The sequence below is a fragment of the Mesoplodon densirostris genome, chromosome X (assembly GCF_025265405.1).
Source record: "Mesoplodon densirostris isolate mMesDen1 chromosome X, mMesDen1 primary haplotype, whole genome shotgun sequence".
NCBI lineage: Eukaryota > Metazoa > Chordata > Mammalia > Artiodactyla > Ziphiidae > Mesoplodon > Mesoplodon densirostris.
Genome location: NC_082681.1, coordinates 81,724,660 through 81,745,500, shown reverse-complemented (window position 1 = coordinate 81,745,500; position 20,841 = coordinate 81,724,660). Strand labels below are relative to the sequence as shown.

General features: G+C 38.7%; 1 protein-coding gene across 4 annotated transcripts in view; it reads right to left on the bottom strand.

The window, feature by feature from the left end:
• Positions 1–20,841, bottom strand: part of OPHN1 (oligophrenin 1) — a 646,402-nt gene that overhangs the window by 254,619 nt on the left and 370,942 nt on the right. For all 4 annotated transcript variants that reach the window (XM_060086644.1, XM_060086647.1, XM_060086645.1 and 1 more), the window contains 5 exons: positions 15,629–15,720; positions 6,445–6,523; positions 3,796–3,829; positions 2,275–2,337; positions 787–861 (listed from right to left, as the gene is read on the bottom strand). In XM_060086644.1, the coding sequence (XP_059942627.1) occupies positions 787–861; positions 2,275–2,337; positions 3,796–3,829; positions 6,445–6,523; positions 15,629–15,720 (343 nt within the window). The remainder of the gene's footprint in view (positions 1–786; positions 862–2,274; positions 2,338–3,795; positions 3,830–6,444; positions 6,524–15,628; positions 15,721–20,841) is intronic.

The following is a 20,841-nucleotide window of genomic DNA, read 5'->3' as shown; positions in this document are numbered from 1 at the left end:
GGCCATGGCTCACGGGCCCAGCCGCTCCGCGGCATATGGGATCCTCCCAGACCGGGGCACGAACCCGTATCCCCTGCATCGGCAGGCGGACTCTCAACCACTTGCGCCACCAGGGAGGCCCCAAAATTCAACACTCTTAAAAAGAAGTCAACGAAATTGAAACACTCAAGTCATGATGTCCAGTGTCCAACAAAAATTACTAGACATATGTATAAAAGAAAAATATGATCCATAGCCAGGATAAAAATCAATCATTAAGAAAACATGTAGAAGAAGAAATGAAGGGGGGCAAAGATAGCATGCTGGGAAATACCCAGACAAGATTTAAAAGGTAAGAAAAAGAAAAAGGACCTGACAAGAGTCACTTGAAAGGAATAATACAAGATGTTAGAAGAATCAAGAGACCATTGAGTCACAGAAGTCATGTAGGGAGAAAGTTTCGAAAAGGAGAGAGTGGTGAACAAGGATATCAAGCAAAATAGAGACTGAAAAGAGTCCACTGGATTTCACAAGAAGGTTCCTTCTAAGCATGGCCAGAGTAGTTCCAATGGAGAGGTTGGGTTGGAATCCAGATTGCAAAGGGTTTGAGGAGTGAATAAGATGTTTCAAGGCAAGATTGTCTCTGACTCAGGATAGGCAAATACGTGTACATTTTTGTATGTTTGAAAGCATTTTTAAAAATATATTCTACAACCTTCTTTAGCAATGTCTCCTTTCTCTTATAGCCACATTTCTTCCTAATACACAGACAACTCCCAAAAAGAATTATGAAATAAAAATTGTTACCAAAAAAGGCATTCAGCAACTTCTGAACCTGAATATTGCTGCCCACGGTACGGTACAATCCCTCTGTCTTGATCCCTAGGAAAAGAAAACCAAGTCAGTTTTATTTATATAACTAGAGCTTTCATCTCCCTCAGGGTAGAGAAAGTAGGTACTTACACAATGGAGTCAGTTCAAACAGGAAAGGGTCTCCCTACTCTCTCCAATCTCTTCAGCCCTCCCCTGCAATAGGGGAACAGTCCTGAAACATCTCTGAAAATTATTCTTTTCATACTTTCATTTGGATTGTACCAAGCCCTCATTAACCTGAGCAGAAAAGAACACACTCTATAGTAAATAGAAGAAAATGCTCAGGTGAGTAGCAGCAGATGGCTGAGAATGGTGTTACCATCTTGTCAAGGAACTAGGGTTTATTTGATAAAGGAGAAAATATGAACCTTCAAATTGCCCCTGAGCAGTGGTATAAAGTAAGAGAGGCCTAGAGTGTGGCAGATGTGAAGCAAACAGCCATTTTTTTGCATGGAGAAAGACTGAAGAAACTTAAAAAAAAAAAAAAAAAAGAGGCCTGGCTCATACACTACACTTGCCTACATTCAAAATATTCTGAGAGAAACAAGAGATTATCGTCAACCTGGAAGAATGCTGATGCCACATTTGCCTGAATTTAACTTTGCCCCCCAGAATTTTTAAATCAATATGTATTGTGGCAGAAACTGAACTCTTGTTTATTTAGGATGGAACTATCGTAACACTACTTGAAGAGTGCCAGATAGTATTTGAGAATATTTTATAAGCCATTTGAAGTTCTTTATCTTTAAAAGCAGTAAACCACAAATTATCCAACATGGTCAAATGCCACTGATTTACAATCTGAGGGAATTTTAAAAATTGTGTCTAGTACTCAAGGTTTATAAACAGTCTCCTTTCCTAAAACGGATCCTGACTAATAGATGATATCATTGTTCCTTTAGAGAAATTGCCCAGGAAAAATTCAGAATGACCAGATTTTGCCATTTGCAGCAACGTGGATGGACCTGGAGTGTATTATGCTAAGTGAAGTAAATCATACAAAGACAAATACTGTATGATATCACTTACAGGTAGAATCTAAAAGATAAAATAAAACTGGTGAACATAACAAAAAAGAAACAGACTCGCAGATATAGAGAACAAACTAGTGGTTACCAGTGGGGTTGGGGGGAGGAGGGGGTGAAATAGGGGTGGGAATTAAGAGGTACAAACTATTATGTATAAAATAAATAAGCTACAAGAATATATTGTACAATACAGGGAATACAGACAATATTTTATAATAACTATAAATGGAGTATAATATTTAAAAACTGTGAATCACTATGTTGTATACCTGTAACATATAATATTGTACATCAACTGTATGTCAATAAAAATAAATAAATAAATAATAAAACCATGTTTAAAAAAATGAATTACCAGATTCAAACACTGCTAAGGCTATGGTTCATATCTTACCTTTGGTTTCAATGACATTGATGCACTTCCTAACAAACTTGAACCCCACTTCGTTCAGCTCCACTGTTTAAAGCAAAAGAAAGCAGAGTTAGATTCTGCTGTAATAAGCCTCACCTACCAAGCATTCAGTAATCTTGCTAAGAGACTTCAGTGAGAGAACTAGGGGTTTGGTTGCTCTTCTTCAATCAGCCTTAGGTGGAAAGATTCCTCATTCAGGGGAGAGGGTGGTTAGAGTTTTTACTCTTATAACACAAAATGCTTTTACTTGACCCTTTGCATTATGTCTGCTTTAAGCATGAGCTACATCAAATGTGAAATGTGAGGCTGGTAATGCACAAAATTTCTATCATGTGTCTAGAAAAAGCAGGATATAATGTGTTACTTTATATTATTACTACTATCCCACCCATAAGCTAAGAAAAAGTGACTTCCTTAATTCAATCAATAAACACCTTTTAAAAAAAATAGGCCTGTTTCCATTTCCGGGCTATTGTGAATAGAGCTGCAATGAACATTTTGGTACATGTCTCTTTTTGAATTATGGTTTTCTCAGGGTATATGCCTAGTAGTGGGATTGCTGGGTCATATGGTAGTTCTATTTTTAGTTTTTTAAGGAACCTCCATACTATTCTCCATAGTGGCTGTACCAATTCACATTCCCACCAGCAGGGCAAGAGTGTTCCCTTTTCTCCACACCCTCTCCAGCATTTATTGTTTCTAGATTTCTTGATGATGGCCATTCTGACTGGTGTGAGATGATATCGCATTGTAGTTTTGATTTGCATTTCTCTAATGATTAATGATGTTGAGCATTCTTTCATGTGTTTGTTGGCAGTCTGTATATCTTCTTTGGAGAAATGCCAGCGGATGAATGGATAAAGAAGATGTGGCACATATATACAATGGAATATTACTCAGCCATAAAAAGGAACGAAACTGAGCTATTTGTAATGAGGTGGATAGACCTAGAGTCTGTCATACAGAGTGAAGTAAGTCAGAAAGAGAAAAACAAATACCATATGCTAACACATATATATGGAATTTTTAAAAAATGTCATGAAGAACCTAGGGCTAAAACGGGAATAAAGACACAGACGTACTTGAGAATGGACCTGAGGATATGGGGAGGGGGAAGGGTAAGCTGTGACAAAGCGAAAGAGAGGCATGGACCTATATACACTACCAAACGTAAGGTAGATAGATAGTGGGAAGCAGCCGCAGAGCACAGGGAGATCAGCTCGGTGCTTTGTGACCGCCTGGAGGGGTGGGATGGGGAGGGTGGGAGGGAGGGAGATGCATGAGGGAAGGGATGTGGGAACAGATGTATATGTATGACTGATTCACTTTGTTATAAAGCAGAAACTAATAAAAAAAAGTTAAAAAAATAGGCCTGAATTTCATTCCATACAGAGGTATCCACAAATACACTTGCATCAATATTACATATCATTGATGATAGAATTTACTGTGATTAGGAGAGCTAACAGTTCATAATATCAGTAGATCAGAAATTTAACTCACTTTGTTCCTGTTTCGTTATAGGGCTGTGATAGATCTACAAAAAATGAGACAGAAAGAGCCATGGTTATTGTGAATCACTATAGGTAAGTACAGCAAATACTAAATATCTTTCCCCAAATAAGCCATCAAAAGTATTAGCAACTTTAAGGCTTTAACAAGAAAGAAAGTGGGCTAAACAGAATCATCTTTGCCTAGGGCCCTAGGAACAGTTGGATTAACAATCCCTAAAGATTACACTGGATTTCATACAGTTCACTGCAGTTGTAGCCTACTCATCTTAGACATTTACTTATGTAAAGCTTAGAGAATTTTTCTGATGGAGCATGAGAGAAAGAAAGTGATTTTCTCATAGATACCTGGGTAATTGGCATTGATGGTAAAATTTAAATATTCCTAATACCAACCTCCCCACCCAGAGACCTTAATGGGTGTTTCCTTGTAGAAAGGCAAGTGCCCATCTGAAAGAGATCCATGCATTCACCAAGATTTCTCTGAGCCATCTTGAAGTATGCATTGTGATAGCTATGTGAGAGACCAAAGAGGAGATCCTTGACTCTTGAAGTCTAATCTTGGCTCTACCTCTACCTCTACCTCATTATGAAACTTAGGCGTGTCCTTTTCATTCTCTAGACTTCAAAATTCATATCTCTAAAATGATCAGGGTTGGAGTAGATGTTCCTTCAAGTCCTGATCTTCTTTGACACTTTAAGCAAAGGCAAGCATACTATGTATGAGATCAGTGATTGGGGGGGTTAATAAAGCAGTGACAACATTAGTAATGTGAGGCTGCAGGAAATAAGTCCTCTATATGCCATTTGTATAGTTTGCTTTAACAAGCTCTCCTTTTAAAAGAAAATTTTCTCCCTATGTGTGTATGCCAATGGATATTTCAGTGAAAGAGGTTTCTGTGCTTGGCCAGCCCCTTTTCACCACTGCTATAAACAAGATATTTGTGAAACGTCTCTCATAATCAAGTTGGTAAGGATCCACATGCAGTGGGCCCATGTTCTAACATCATTCTCCACAAAAAGCCATCTGTATCCTTTGATTTTTAAAACCCTAAAGGGAGAGCAATTTCAGGAGAGGGAATTAAAAGTGAAATGCCTTACAATATTGTACATTAACTATACTTCAATTTTAAAAAGTAAAAAGAAAGAATTATGAACAACAACAAAAAAGAATAAAATGCCTTGCGGAGCTTCCTACTATCCTCCCAAAGAAATTATCACAGGCATGTAATAGTTAAGCTCCAGGTTTCTGGGAGGGGAGGAAGGGGAGAAAGGCCCTGGCCTATTTTCTGGATGACAGTCCTCACAACAACACTTCTCTCCTGCTACCATCTTGGTTGCTATTAATGCAATCTGGCATCTGGGCACTCCTCTTTAGTCTCCAAGGCACTGAAAACACACAGAAAGAAAGCCCTGTAATATATTTCCTCTCTTAGCAAGTTTTTGCCTTGCGTAAAGCAAGAAGATTGGACTGTATCCAAACACTGTTGAATTTCAGTAGGTTTGTACCCAAACTTCAGACCAGTCAGAAGCACCTCAACCTAATATAGTACATTATGGTTGACAAACTGGCTTTCAATTGATTTTTCAAATCAACTCTGCGAGGTAGGTACAACAGAAATTATGAAAGCCATTTTACTTAAGAGAACAGTCTCAGAGATTAAATAACTATCTCAAGGTCACAGAATCATTGAATGGCAGAACCAGATCCAAATCTAGCCTTCTGGGATTCCAACACTAGGAAGCTGATATTATTTCATATGCCACGAGAAGAAACCTACACAGAAGATACTGAAGAGAGAAAATGCTTTTCAGTGACCTCTGACTGTTCATATTGATCTTTCTATGATAATCACTAGCCTTTTAAAAGTATTACTTGTCATCATATGTAACAGTGTTCTAAATGGAGTGGTGCATCCTGAGATATAGGATGACAATGCCATCTCCTGCCCTTAAAGAGAACAAGTTGACTTGGGGATGTAAGGGAGGGGCAGCAAAACCATTTTGAATAAAATCTTAATAAATGCTTGTTCACAACCATGGAAATTATTTTCCATCCTTATATATGAATACATATTAATGTTATAAACTGCAAAAAGGCTTAATTTTCTTTTTCTTTCTTTTTTTTTTTTTTTTGCGGTATGTGGGCCTCTCACTGTTGTGGCCTCTCCCGTTGCGGAGCACAGGCTCCGGATGCGCAGGCCCAGCGGCCATGGCTCATGGGCCCAGCCGCTCCGCGGCATATGGGATCCTCCCAGACCGGGGCACGAACCCGTATCCCCTGCATCGGCAGGCGGACTCTTAACCACTGCGCCACCAGGGAGGCCCTTAATTTTCTTTTTTAAGAAGATTTTGTGGGCGTGGCTGCATAATCTAAGACCAGAGCAAGAAGCTGAGAGACCTGGATTCTAGGCCCATTGTGAAGCCTTTCTGAGAGTGATCCTAGAGAAGTCTTTCACCCTCTCTGGAACTCAAGCTGCCTAACTTGTTAAACAAGAAATGTCAACTCAACAATTCCTTCTACCTCTAAAATTTTGAGTATCAAAGATCTATCACCATTTACTTATCCTGGATCCACTGCTACCACTAGAGCGACAAATATACTGGATTATGTTGCTGAGGTTTCCCCAGGATAACTTACAGGTTCTTTCCCATCCATGGCCTCCATCCATAGTCTTCTGTTAGCTTCTGAAAGGGCTTGCAGAGTGATGGTTCCTGGCCTAAGGAAAAAATGACAAGTTGAGAGCAGAAAAGTCACCTGAGAGAATGGAGTCTTGTGATCTACGGTCCCTCTCAGCCCTGGGAGATATCAGACTGAGCAGGCACAGGCATATAGATTTCCAACTTCTCATAATCTTTTTTACTCAGAAAAACAATGGAACTTAGAGAACAGTAACTTTGGAGACACTGGTGGAGGTGGTACCTTGGTGGCCTCATGCCAGAGTTAGACAAGGAAATAGGAAGGCAGATACTGACACCTCACGATAATACACACTTAAACTGGCCCCACTGTGCTTGAGCCAAACTGAGGCTCGCCCTGCCTCTCTCTCTTGGAAGCCAGCCATTTGGTCTGGGCTCTAGGGGTTCTGAGCATGTTCATTATGGGCACGTTCATCTGTCAGGAAGATGGCTTGCTGCTTCTACCACATAGGATGTCCAAGGAGCATTTCAGTTGGAAATAAGTCAACAACATGCACAATGGCTCAGCCACAGGGAGGAGGCCTTTTGGCTGATTTAAGCAATCTTATGAATAACAATGACAACTAATAGTTATTGAATGCTCACCAGATGCCAGGTTCTTTTCTAAGTACTTTATAGGTATTAATTCATTTAATCTACACAGGAAGGCTATAAAGCAGGAAATATAGTAATCCCTATTTTATAGAAGGGGAAACTGAGGCACCTAGAGAGGTTACCTAAGTTCACACAGTGGGTAAATATAGAGCCAGGATTTCAATTTAGGAATTTTGGTCCAGCAGCCATTTTCTTTCTTAACTAATACACTATAAGGCCTCTTCTGCATGGCAGATGACTTCAAATCCAATTTTATTTTATTTACTTGCAGTAACTATAACTACATACCCAGAGATACCCCAATTTGGTATACTCTGTTCTTTTTAGACCTTCAAAACCAAACTGGAATTTGGGGATTGACCATATTACTGCAGGTATAAGGTCTCTTCCATTCTCCATGTAGTTGTGCCATTATGAGATGCTTACTCTCACTCCTTCTATGTTGAGACCTCTCTCAGAGTAATGAAATGATAAGAGCAATTACAAGAGAGTTCAGTGGAAAAGTCACTGTTCCTCAGTTTCTTTATCCATAAAAATGTTGGAGCAGACAAGCTGGGAGGTCCATCCCAGTTCTAATATCATGAGATTCCTGTTCTACCTGTCCTTCTGTTTCTTATTCCATTAAAGTACTCCTTAAAAAAGGAAAGAAAAAAAAAGCAATTCATTAACTAGAATGAATCGTTCTTTTTCCTGCTCTTTAGCTGTTTGGACATAATTACACTTTACAGGATTTGCTACTGAACTAGGGATATTAGCTAACATCGTCATCAGTTAATGAAAAGGAATTCTGAATTCTGCGTGTCCTCGGGAGCTTATGAGCATTGTGACCACCTATCGACTCATGCCAATTTTTTTTCTTCACAGACTCAAATTATAATATTCAAATAAGACTAAACCCTTAAGTAAAAAAAGAAAAAAAGAAAAAAAAACAAAAAAAAACCCGAAAGCCCCCAAATGATCTTTAAGCCAGAATCAATTGAAAACCAGGACTTGGCTTTGGTCACTGGATTCTTTCAAGTTTACCTTCTTCTAAGAAACATTCAACCTTTTGGATATATTTTATGGGGCTAGAAAGTCTAGAAATCTTTGTATAAACAGCTACGCAGCTGAATCCTGAAGCCAGAAGGAAGGAGAGCAAGCAAATGGGCAACAAACATAAAAGCAGATGCTGTCGACTAGATAGGATGTTAAGGCCATTCTAGACTCAGTTTCCCTACTTGGGAAACCAGTAAGCTGGTATGTGTCCTCTCGACTATACGGAGAAGCTGAAAGAATAAATGACTATTCAATAAGCATTTGGAGATTCTTGGGTGCTACCAAAAGTCAAATTCAAAGAAAAATATTGCTAACAACAAGATGACAAAGTAGAGAGTACTGACTTCTAGTCCAGGCTTTTCCATTATGACTTTAGACAAATCCTTTGCCCACCCTGAGGTCTGAGTCACTCATCAAAAACAAAAAGGCATAGTGCCTTTTATGTCTGGCTTCTTTCACTCAGCATAAAGTTTTCAAGGTTCATGTATGTTGTAGCATGTCTTATTCCTTCTAATGGCTGAATGATATTCATTGTGTGAGTATATCACATTAATTTATCCATTTATCGGTTCATGGACATTTGGGTTGTTTCAACCTTTTGGCCGTTGTGAATGGTGTTGCTACGAACATTTGCATCCACATTTCTGTATGAACATATATTTTCAGTCCTTTTGGGTGTACGCCTAGGACTGGAATTGCAGTGAGATACCACAGCTTGCACCTTTTGTGGAAATATATGCTGTAATATTTTAAATTAAATACGGTTGATTCTTGTTAAAAAAAAAAGGCATATACAGCATATTTGCAGTAGAGTCCAGTGGTTAGGAGTATGAATTGGAAACCAGTATTCCTGGATTTGGATCCTAGCTCTAATATTTTATAACTGTATAACCTAAGGGTTTAACGTTTTTCTGTCTCCTTGTCTTTGTGAAATTGGGATAGTAACACCCCCTACTTCATGTGACTGATGAAGACTAAAGGAAATTATACACTTAAAAGGCTGAGAATGGTGCCTGACACATAGAGGTACTCAGAGAATATTAGCAATTGCTGTTGTCATAATCATCCTCACTGTTGTCATTATTACTATTATTATTGCCCTTCAAGTTCTGATGGCTTATGAGCCTGTGGCTTCAAATATTGGTAGGAACACTAATAAAAAAGTTATCCTCTATTCTGGAGATAGAAAAAGGGACTCAAAGAGTCCTTTGTTCTATCCCACAGGAAACATGAGTAAAGGTGCCTGATGTCTACTGGGAGGCCTGCCTCTGTCCCTTATATCTGATTGACCAGCAAGGAAAGCATATGCAGAGGTCACATCACTCAGAAAGCTACACATGCACAGAGGTACCTCAGCATCTGTTCATTATTATATTTGACCCTCTATTTCAGAACATATATATTCTCCTTAAAATAGACAATGGAAAAAAATTAAAAAGAACATGGGTTGTGGAGACCTACAGAACAGGCTTTGAGCACAGCCTTGCAACTATGTGACTTTGATTAGGCAAGGCAGTTAAATATATACAAGTCTTAGTCTCCTCACTGTTAAAAAGGGAATGTTTTTTTAAAGTGCCCAATATTTTGCATCTATGTTCATCAGTGATATTGGCTTGTAGTTTTCTTTCTTTCGGACATCTTTGTCTGGTTTTGGTATCGGTGTCTTGGTGGACTCGTAGAATGAGTTTGGGAGTGTTCCTCCCTCTGCTGTATTTTGGAAGAGTTTGAGAAGGATAGGAGTTAGCTCTTCTCTAAATGTTTGATAGAATTCGCCTGTGAAGGCATCTGGTCCTAGGCTTTTGTTTGTTGGAAGATTTTTAACCACAGTTTCAATTTCAGTGCTTGTGATTGGTCTGTTCATATTTTCTATTTCTTCCTGGCTCAGTCTGGGCAGGTTGTGCATTTCTAAGAATTTGTCCATTTCCTCCAGGTTGTCCATTTTATTGGCATAGAGTTGCTTGTAGTAATCTCTCATGATCCTTTGTATTTCTGCAGTGTCAGTTGTTACTTCTCCTTTTTCATTTCTCATTCTATTGATTTCAGTCTCCTCCTTTTTTTTCTTGATGAGTCTGGCTAATGCTTTATCAATTTTACTTATCTTCTCAAACAACCAGCTTTTAGTTTTATTGATCTTTGCTACTGTCTCCTTCATTTCTTTTTCATTTATTTCTGATCTGACCTTTATGATTTCTTTCCTTCTGCTAACTTTGGGGGATTTTTTGTTCTTCTTTCTCTAATTGCTTTAGGTGCAAGGTTAGGTTGTTTATTTGAGATGTTTCCTGTTTCTTAAGGTAGGATTGTATTGCTATAAACTTCCCTCTTAGAACTCCTTTTTCTGCATCCAGAGGTTTTGGGTCACCTGTCTCCATTGTCATTTGTTTCTAGGTATTTTTTAATCTCTTCTTCGATTTCTTCAGAGATCACTTGGTTATTAATTAGTTTATTGTTTAGCTTCCATGTGTTTGTACTTTTTACAGATATTTTCCTGTAATTGATATCTACTCTCATAGTGCTGTGGTCAGAAAAGATACTTGATACAAATTCAATTTTCTTAAATTAACCAAGGCTTGATTTGTGACCCAAGATATGATCTAGTCTGGAGAATGTTCCATGAGAACTTGAGAAAAATGTGTATTCTGTTGTTTTTGGATGGAATGTCCTATAAATACCAATGAAGTCCATCTTCTTTAATGTATCATTTAAAGTGTGTGTTTTCATAATTATTTTCATTTTGGATGATCTGTCCATTAGTGAAAATGGGGTGTTAAAGTCTCCTACTATGATTGTGTTTCTATCAATTTCCCCTTTTATGGCTGTTAGTAATTGCCTTATGTATTGTGGTGCTCCTATGTTGGGTGCATAAATATTTACAATTGTTATATCTTCTTCTTGGATTGATCCATTAAAAGGATCATACACCATGATCAAGTGTGGTTTATTACAGGAATGCAAGGATTCTTCAATATATGCAAATCAATCAACGTGATACACCATATTAAAATATTGAAGGAGAAAAACCATATGATCATCTCAATAGATGCAGAGAAAGCTTTTAACAAAATTCTACACCTATTTATGATAAAAAAAAAACCTTCAGAAAGTAGGCATAGAGGGAACTTTCCTCAACAAAATAAAGGCCATATATGACAAACCCACAGCCAACATCGTCCTCAATGGTGAAAAACTGAAACCATTTCCACTAAGATCAGGAACAAGACAAGGTTGCCCACTCTCAGCACTATTATTCAACTTAGTTTTCAAAGTTTTAGCCACAGCAATCAGAGAAGAAAAAGAAATAAAAGGAATCCAAATGGGAAAAGAGGAAGTAAAGCTGTTACTGTTTCCAGATGACATGATACTATACATAAAGAATCCTAAAGATGCTACCAGAAAACTACTAAAACTAATCAATGAATCTGGTAAAGTAGCAGGATACAAAATTAATGCACAGAAATCTCTGGCATTCCTATACACTAATGAAAAATCTGAAAGTGAAATTAAGAAAACACTCCCATTTACCATTGCAACAAAAAGAATAAAATATCTAGGAATAAACTTTCCTAAGGAGACAAAAGACCTGTATGCAGAAAATTATAAGACACTGATGAAAGGAATTAAAGATGATACAAATAGATGGAGAGATATACCATGTTCTTGGACTGGAAGAATCAACATTGTGAAAATGATTCTACTACCCAAAGCAATCTTCTACAGATTCAATGCAATCCCTATCAAGCTACCACTGGCATTTTTCACAGAACTGGAACAAAGAATTTCACAATTTCTATGGAAACACAAAAGACCCTGAATAGCCAAAGCAATCTTGAGAACGAAAAACGGAGCTGGAGGAATCAGGCTCCCTGAATTCAGACAATACTACAAAGCTACAGTAATCAAGACAGCATGGTACTGGCACAAAAACAGAAATATAGATCAATGGAACAGGATAGAAAGCCCAGAGATAAACCCACGCACATATGGTCACCTTATCTTTGATAAAGGAGGCAAGAATATACAGTGGAGAAAAGACAGCCTCTTCAATAAGTGTTGTTGGCAAACTGGACAGGTACATGTAAAAGTATGAAATTAGAACACTCCCTAACACCATACACAGAAATAAACTCAAAATGGATTAAAGATCTAAAGGTAACACCAGACACTATCAAACTTTTAGAGGAAAACATAGGCAGAACACTCTATGACATAAATCACAGCAAGATGCTTTTTGACCCACGTCCTATAGAAATAGAAATAAAAACAAAAATAAACAAATGGGACCTAATGAAAGTTAAAAGCATTTACACAGCAAAGGAAACCATAAACAAGACCAAAAGACAACCCTCAGAATGGCAAAAAATATTTGCAAATGAAGCAACTGACAAAGGATTATTCTCCAACATTTACAAGCAGCTCAAAAAAAAAAAATCCAATAATGGGCAGAAGACCTAAATAGACATTTCTCCAGAGAAGATATACAGATTGCCAATGAACACATGAAAGAATGCTCAACATTATTAATCATTAGAGAAATGCAGGTCAAAACTACAATGAGATATCATCTCACACTGGTCAGAATGGCCATCATTAAAAAAATCTAGGAGCAATAAATGCTGGAGAGGGTATGGAGAAAAGGGAACACTCTTGCACTGTTGTTGGGAATGTGAATTGGTACAGCCACTATGGAGAACAGTATGGAGGCTCCTTAAAAAACTAAAAATAAAACTCACATACGACTCAGCAATCCCACTACTGGGCATATACACTGAGAAAACTATAATTCAAAACTTCATGTACCAAAATGTTCATTGCAGCTCTATTTACAATAGCCAGGACATGGAAGCAACCTAAGTGTCCATCACCAGATGAATGTATGAAGAAGTGGCTCATATATACAATGGAATATTACTCAGCCATAAAAAGAAACGAAATTGAGATATTTGTAGTGAGTTTGATGGACCTATAGTTTGTCATACAGTCAAGTAAGTCAGAAGGAGAAAAACAAATGCTTTATGCTAACTCATATATATGGAATCTAAGAAAAAATATAAACAAAAAGGTCATGAAGAACCTAGGGGTAAGATGGGAATAAAGACACAGACCTACTTGAGAATGGACTTGAGGATATGGGGAGGTGGCAGGGTAAGCTGTGACAAAGTGAGAGGGTGGAATGGACATATATCCACTACCAAATGTAAAATAGATAGCTAGTGGGAAGCAGCCACATAGCACAGGGTGACCAGGTCGGTGGTTTGTGACCACCTAGAGGGGTGGGATAGGGAGGATGGGAGGGAGGGAGATGCAAGAGGGAAAAGATATGGGAACATATGTATATGTATAACTGATTCACTGTGTTATAAAGCAGAAACTAACACACCATTGTAAAGCAATTATACTCCAATAAATATGTTAAGAAAAAAATAATAAAATAAAATAAAGTGCCCATGATGTGGCAAGTAAAATCATAGATACATTGAATCTTTAATTCCTGGGTTCTATTCTCAGAATGCCTCAGCATTCTTGGTTAGGGAAAAACACATTTAAAAATGAATACCAAATTCAGTATCTACCATGAGCTATACATATCACTAGATGCAATATATATAAAGATGAGTTGGTCTTAGCCCCTAACCTTAGTGCCAAACTGTTTGCAAATGCTTTGAGTCTATGGGAATATTACTTGCAAGTGGGTGGCAAATTTAAGGTGAAAAGTGAATCAGAATGGAACTAGACACAGAAAATTTTTATTTCGTTTATGTACATTGATGCTGCATAGCCAATGACACTAAAGGTTCATGAAAAGGAAGACAGCCAACAGTCACTTTCTCCTTCCTACTGGGCCTGAAGCTGTGGGGGAAATGAGTGACAGTCTTATGCTTATCAGTAACAATGTTTACAATTACAACCATCTTTGATTGAGACCATCCATTCTTTTTTTTTTTTTTGGCTGTGTTGGGTCTTTGTTGCTGCGCATGGGCTTTCTCTAGTTGCGGCGAGAGGGGGCTACACTTTGCTGCAGTGCGTGGGCTTCTCATTGTGGTGGATTCTCTTATTGCGGAGCAGGGGCTCTAGGAACACGGGCTTCAGTAGCTGTGGTATGCAGGCTCAGTAGTTGTAGCACACGGGCTTAGTTGCTCTGCGGCATGTGGGCTCTTCCTGGACCAGGGCTTGAACCCGTGTCTCCTGCATTGACAGGTGGATTCTTAACCACTGTGCCACCAGGGAAGCCCAAGATCATCCATGCTTAACAAAGAAAGCATATAGATTCACAAACAGAATTTTTTAATATCTTTATTGGAGTATAATTGCTTTACAATGTTGCTTTACTTTCTGCTGTGTAACAAAGTGAATCAGCTATACATATACATATATCCCCATATCCCCTCCCTCTTGTGTCTCCCTCCCACCTTCCCTATCCCACCCCTCTAGGTGGTCACAAAGCACCGAGCTGATCTCCCTGTGCTATGCAGCTGCTTCCCACTAGCTATCTATTTTAGATTTGGTATTGTATATATGTCCATGCTACTCTCTCAACTTCGTCCCAGCTTACCCTTCCACAAACAGAAATTTAAAATGGGGAAATGGACTAATAGTTACTTTTTCCCAGACAAAAAAAAATGCTTTATTTTCTTAGTCTGATCTATATGATTCCAGTCACTAATAGTTTTGCTCATATGATATTGTAATACAACCTTCAAGTTCCTTTCTAGCAAACTGATCATTTTGTTAAATTCTACTGTATTACTTAGTGCCTAATACACGGAAATAATGGACTGAAATAAAATAAACACATTTACTCACTGAATTTTGGATCAACCTCCCAACTATATAGCATGCCTTTTTCCAAAGTAACTCCAAATGCTCTCATTTTAAAATTTAACAGTTAAATTCCCCTCTGATAAAATTGCCCAGGTTGAAAAAACAAAAAGAGGGCACTGGAGAGAAACAAATGCAATGAAGTCCAATGTTTGCAAGCTTTTGCTGAAATCAGAAATTTGATAATCAAACTATTTCCACTTTACATAAATATCTGCAAAGTAGGAAAATCTGTATCATATTTGTACCAAATGGGGAAAAAAGACTCCCCAATATCACTACCATCCTCCATCCAATCTACCTCCCCTTAAATATGTGTTCTAATTCATTTGTTCTTGTATATTAGGAAATAAAAAAAAGAATGAGTTTTGTTATCCTGTCCTTTTGTAGCATCACCAAATGTTGACCTTTTGCATATATAATAACAAATTAAATCCTAAGAGTAACTTCTTCTGCCTAAAGCAAGTGAGGCAAAGCTGAGTGAACCTTGAATAGAGAGAACTAGCTCTGGCCCAGCTCTAACAGGGATCCCAGAAAGGGCAGTCAGAAGTGCCAAGACAATGATGTCATGAATAATTTCGCTCATTTTTATCAACAAGAGATGACAGAGGAAAATAAAATACCTACCCAGGGCCAGCATCTGGCACATGGGGACATTGTCAATTCATATCAGCACAGCTTACCTTTCATTAGTTTCTATATCAAAACAGAATCTCTTGTCGATAGACTCCGTCTTCCTTCTCACGCAGTACTTCAGGGTTAAGTCCAAGGGTCCCTGATATAAGAAAAGGATTAATAGCCAGCTTGAAAAAAAATACATAGAAGCTTCTTCTGCCTACTGCAGCGTCCTCAGTGTCACTTGGAAGGCATCTCTCAGGGCAGCGGGAACAATGTTTAGCCTCACTGAGAACCTTGTCCCCTCAAATGGTAGTTGCAGCAAGGTGGCAGATGGTTTCTCTCTGCTCCAAAAATCAATGGCTGAGTTTAGGAGAAAATGCTCAGGACAAGCCCTTGCTCTTTTTCAAGCATGATGTATTAAATAGGAAACTCATTATACAACATGTAAAGGGGAATTCAGGAGAAATGGGCTGCCCAAATGCCATTAAGTGTACAAAATAAAACTTCGTCAGGCTTCTAGGTAGGGAGTTTGTAATGGGTAAGTGGCTTTCTGTATCTTCCTTCCATTAAAGTGGCAGATAGAAGAGGGGAAGAAAAACATTTTTGGTTCCCCACTTCCAGAGTCTTTAAGATGATGGGAATTACAAAAGCAATATCTCCAAAGATAGGGCAGAAGTAGGGAAAATAGGCATGTTTGTGTAAGAGTCAAGGTGGCATTTGGTATTTCATATGTGCAGGATAGTGTGGTCCACTTGTGGTCATGTAACAAAGCCACAGAAATCCACTGTGTCCACAGACTAAAATTCCCCAAATCCCAACATAGTTCAGTTCCCCTCTATTATCTCAACAGAGACAGTGGGGTATAGGAAAGAGAAGTAATGTTTATGGATCACCTACTATGTACCACATATTATGCTAGGTATTTTTAAACCACTTTTCTTCATAACAACACTCAGAGGGAAGTGAACCTCAGAGAGGTAAAATGGCTTACCCAGTCACCCAAGTCGCTATAGCAGAAATAGCCATAAACTAAGGAGTTTAAAACCTTGGGTCTTTTCTCAGTTATGCCATTTACTAGCTATGTGGCCCAGGGTAAATATTCTTCCTCTCTGAATATAAACTTCACAACCTATTAAATAGGAATAATACTACCCACCTTGCTGTCTCGAATTCAGAAATACTGCCCAAGTGCCAGGTTTGTGTCTAAGCACTATACCATCCAAACTGGTCCATACAGCTGATCATCCAGGACTTCCCTCTCATTGTCGCACTCAAGCCTTTTGCAGGTCTATCCTTTTACCTGTTCTTGCACTATAGAAACAAAACTCTATATTCACCTTTCAATCTGCCTTCCCAACCCCAACACTTAGGATATTAAGCATTGCTAGCCTTGCAAGATGACAGTAATTAACAGTATCCTGTACTCACCCTCCTTCTTTAAACTCTCAACTCCTTCAGATTTGGTGAGGTGATGTCAAAGCTTGGGGGACAACACCCTGCCCACCACTCCAGGTTCACCTCCAGCCACCGTCATCTAGTTTATGTCCCATCAGTGCAAAAGGGCTCTTATTTCACACATGTATCATGCTCTTTCATGACTCCAACTTTGCATATACTGTTTCCTCCACCCAAAGTGACTTTATCTATATTCTTTGACTAGCTAAACTCTTAACTTGTTCTGCAAGTTGTAGTTCAGCTTTCATTTCCTCAAAAATCCTTCCCCAATATCATATACTGTCTGGTATGTGTTTTCTGCATTGTATTAGAGCTTCCTTTTTTCATGTCTGATTTCCCTACTTGACTGAGATCTCCTCAAGGATATGGGCAGTGTCTTATTTATCTTTATATCTCTAGTACCTAGTAAAGAGTTAGTGCTCAATAAATATAAACTACATTATCATCCTTACCATTTTTTCTGAGAAAAATTATACTGAGCAACATTAAGTAATTTACTCAAGATCACAATTTACTAGGCCACAGAACTAGGATTTAAGACTAGTTCTTGAGACAAGAGTGTCCAAGAGGTGGAGTAGGACGACCGTTAGCTCACTTCCTCCCATGGGCACACCAATATTACAACTATTTATGGAGCGATGATCAATGATGAGAATCACCTGAAGACTAGCAGAAAAGATCTTCTACAGCTAAAGGTATAAGGAAGGAATCACAACTAGACAGGTAGGAGGGGCACAGGCATGGTATAGTCAAGGTGCACACCCCTGAGTACATGATCCACAAACAGGGAGATAATTAAAATTGCAGAGTTTATCCCTAAGGGGCAAGGGATAAACTGACCCCCATATGGGATTCCTAGTCAAGGGGTCCTGACCCGGGAAGACAAGGCCTCAGAACATCTGGCTTTGAAAGCCAGGGCTTCCTTTCAGGAGGGCCAGAGGGCTGTAGGAAATAGACACTCTATTCTTAAAGGGTGCACACAAAATCTCACCTGCTCTGAGAACCAGGACAAAAGCAGTAATTTGAAAGGGGCCTGGGACAAATCAACCTGCTGGTATTACGGACCCACCCAGAGAGACAGGAGACAACTGGAACTCACCCTGGGGACACAGACACTGGTGGCAGCCATTTTGAGGAGATAATTCTACCATGAGGAAACAAGTGCTGGAAAGCACCATTTTGGAGTTCCCCTTGTAGCTTATTAATGTCAGACCTGGCCCCACCCACCAGCTAGTTGGCAAAAGTCCTAGGACATGCTAGGCCAAGCAGCCAGCCACAGAGGGATACAACCCCATCCACCAGCAGGTTAGCAGCAGCAATAGGTCCCCCTGGACTACCCAGTCACTCCAGGACCCAGTGTGATCTAACAGAGAGCACAGGGCTCAGCCCTGCTCACCAGTAAGTGGGCAAAAACTCCAGGAACTGGCCTTACTCTGTAGCAGGCAGGCAACAGCCCCAGGATACACTGGGCTCCAACACTGCCCAGCAGTGTGCTGAAACCAGCTTTGAGACATACTGTGCCCCACAACCAGCTTACCCAGGATACAGCCCCACCAAACAGCAGGATGACACCAGCACCCAGACCCCAGCTTGACCCAGCAGCAGCTTGACACCTGCTCTGGGACCCTTCCTTTGGGCTTCACAAGAAGCCAACCAGTGACCTGGCCAAGCCCACCAGTGGGTAAGGACCAGGGCACAGCCAAAACTACCATGGGGCAGTAAACAGTTCCAGGACTCCCTGGGCCCCACAGCCAACTGCAATGGAACTCAGACCAGCCCACCAACAGATGGTAGCTTCAGCAGTAGGCAGGGCCTGGCAACTAACTATGGGGGTTTGCCCACCAGTGTGCCCATAATAGTAGGCCCCACCAAAAGAAGGGCCTCTTTTTATATATAAGACATTCTATTCAAAAGCTAGCTGCAGAATATACATTCTTTTCAAGTGCACATAACACTCTCCAGGATAGATCACAAGCTAGGATGCAAAACAAGTGTCAGAAAATTTAAGGAGATAGAAATCATAGCAAGTATCTTTTCTAACCACAACACTATGACTAGAAATCAACTACAAGAAAAAAGCTGCAAAAAACCCCATAAACATGTAGAGGATAAACACTGTGTTACCAAACAACCAAAGGATCACGGAAGAAATCAAAGAGGAAATCAAAAATACCTGGAGACAAATGAAAATGAAAACAAAACAATCCAAAATTTGTGGAATACAACAAAAGCAACTCTAAAAGTGAATGTTACACTAATACAAGCCTACCTCAGGAAACAAGAAAAATCTCAAATAAACAACATAACCTTACACATAAAGTAACTAGAAGAACAAACAAAAGCCAGTGTCACTACAAGAAAAGAAATCATAAGATCAGAGCAGAAATAAATGAAATAGAGACTAAAAAACAAAAAATAGAAAAGATAGAATAAATTAAGAGCTGGTTGAAAACATAAACAAAATTGATAAATCTTTACCCAGAGTCATCGAGAAAAAAGAGAGAGGGCCCAAGTCAATAAAATCAGAAATAAAAAAGAAGTTACAACCAACAACACAGAAATACCCAGGATCATAAGTGATTACTATGATCAAACACCAATAAAAAGAACAACCTAAGAGAAATTCCTAGAAATAAATGTACAAACTTCCAAAACTGAATCAAGAAGAAATAGAAAATACAAACAGACCAATTACCCGTAATGAAACGGAATGAGTAATTAAAAGAAATACTCCCAACACACAAAAGTACAGAACCAGATGGCTTCACAGGTGAATTCTACCAAACATTTAAAGAAGACTAACACCTATTCCTCTCAAACTATTTCAAAAAATTATAGTGGCAATACACTTCTGAATTCATTCTGTAAGGCCTGCATCACCTTGATATCAAAGTCAGACAAAGACACCACAAAAACAGAACATTACAGGCCAATATCACTGATGAACATACATGAAAAAAATCCTCAACAAAACTTTAGGAAAGCCAATTCAACAGTACATTAAAAGGATCATACACCATAATCAACTGGGATTTATCCCAGGGATGCAAGGATGGTTCAATATCCACAAATCAATGTGATATACCACTTAATAAACTGAAGACTAAAAAATCATATGATCATCTCAAGAGATGCAGAAAGACAAAATGCAACATCCATTATGATAAAAAAATTCTTAACAAAATTGATATACAGGGAACATGCCTCAACGTAATAAAGGCCAAATATGATGAGCCCACAGCTAACATCATAGTCAATGGTGCAAAGCTGAAAGCATTTCCTCTACGACCAGAAACAAAACAAGGATACCCACTCTTACCAGTTTTAATGAACATAGTATTGGCATTGCAGGCCACAGCAATCAGACAAGTAAAAAATAAATAAACCAAATCCTAATTGGAAAGGAAGAAGTAAAAGTGTCAATGTTTGCAGATGACATGATACCACATATACAAAATCCTAAAGATCCTACCAAAAAACCCATTGAAGTTTATTAGAACTCATTGAAGAATTCAGTAAAGTTTCAGGATACAAAATTAATATACAGAAATCTGTGGCATTTGTACACACTGACAACAAACTATCAGAAAGAGAAATTAATAAAATAATCCCATTTATAATCACATAAAAATAAAATACCTAGGAATAATCTAAGGAGGTAAAATGCCTGTACTCAGAAAACTATAAGATGCTAATGAAAGAAACTGAAGATGATACAAACAAATGGAAAGATACTCCATGCTTGTGGATTAGAAGAATTAATATTGTTAAAATGACCGTACCACCCAAGGTAATCTACAGATTCTATGTAATCACTATAAAA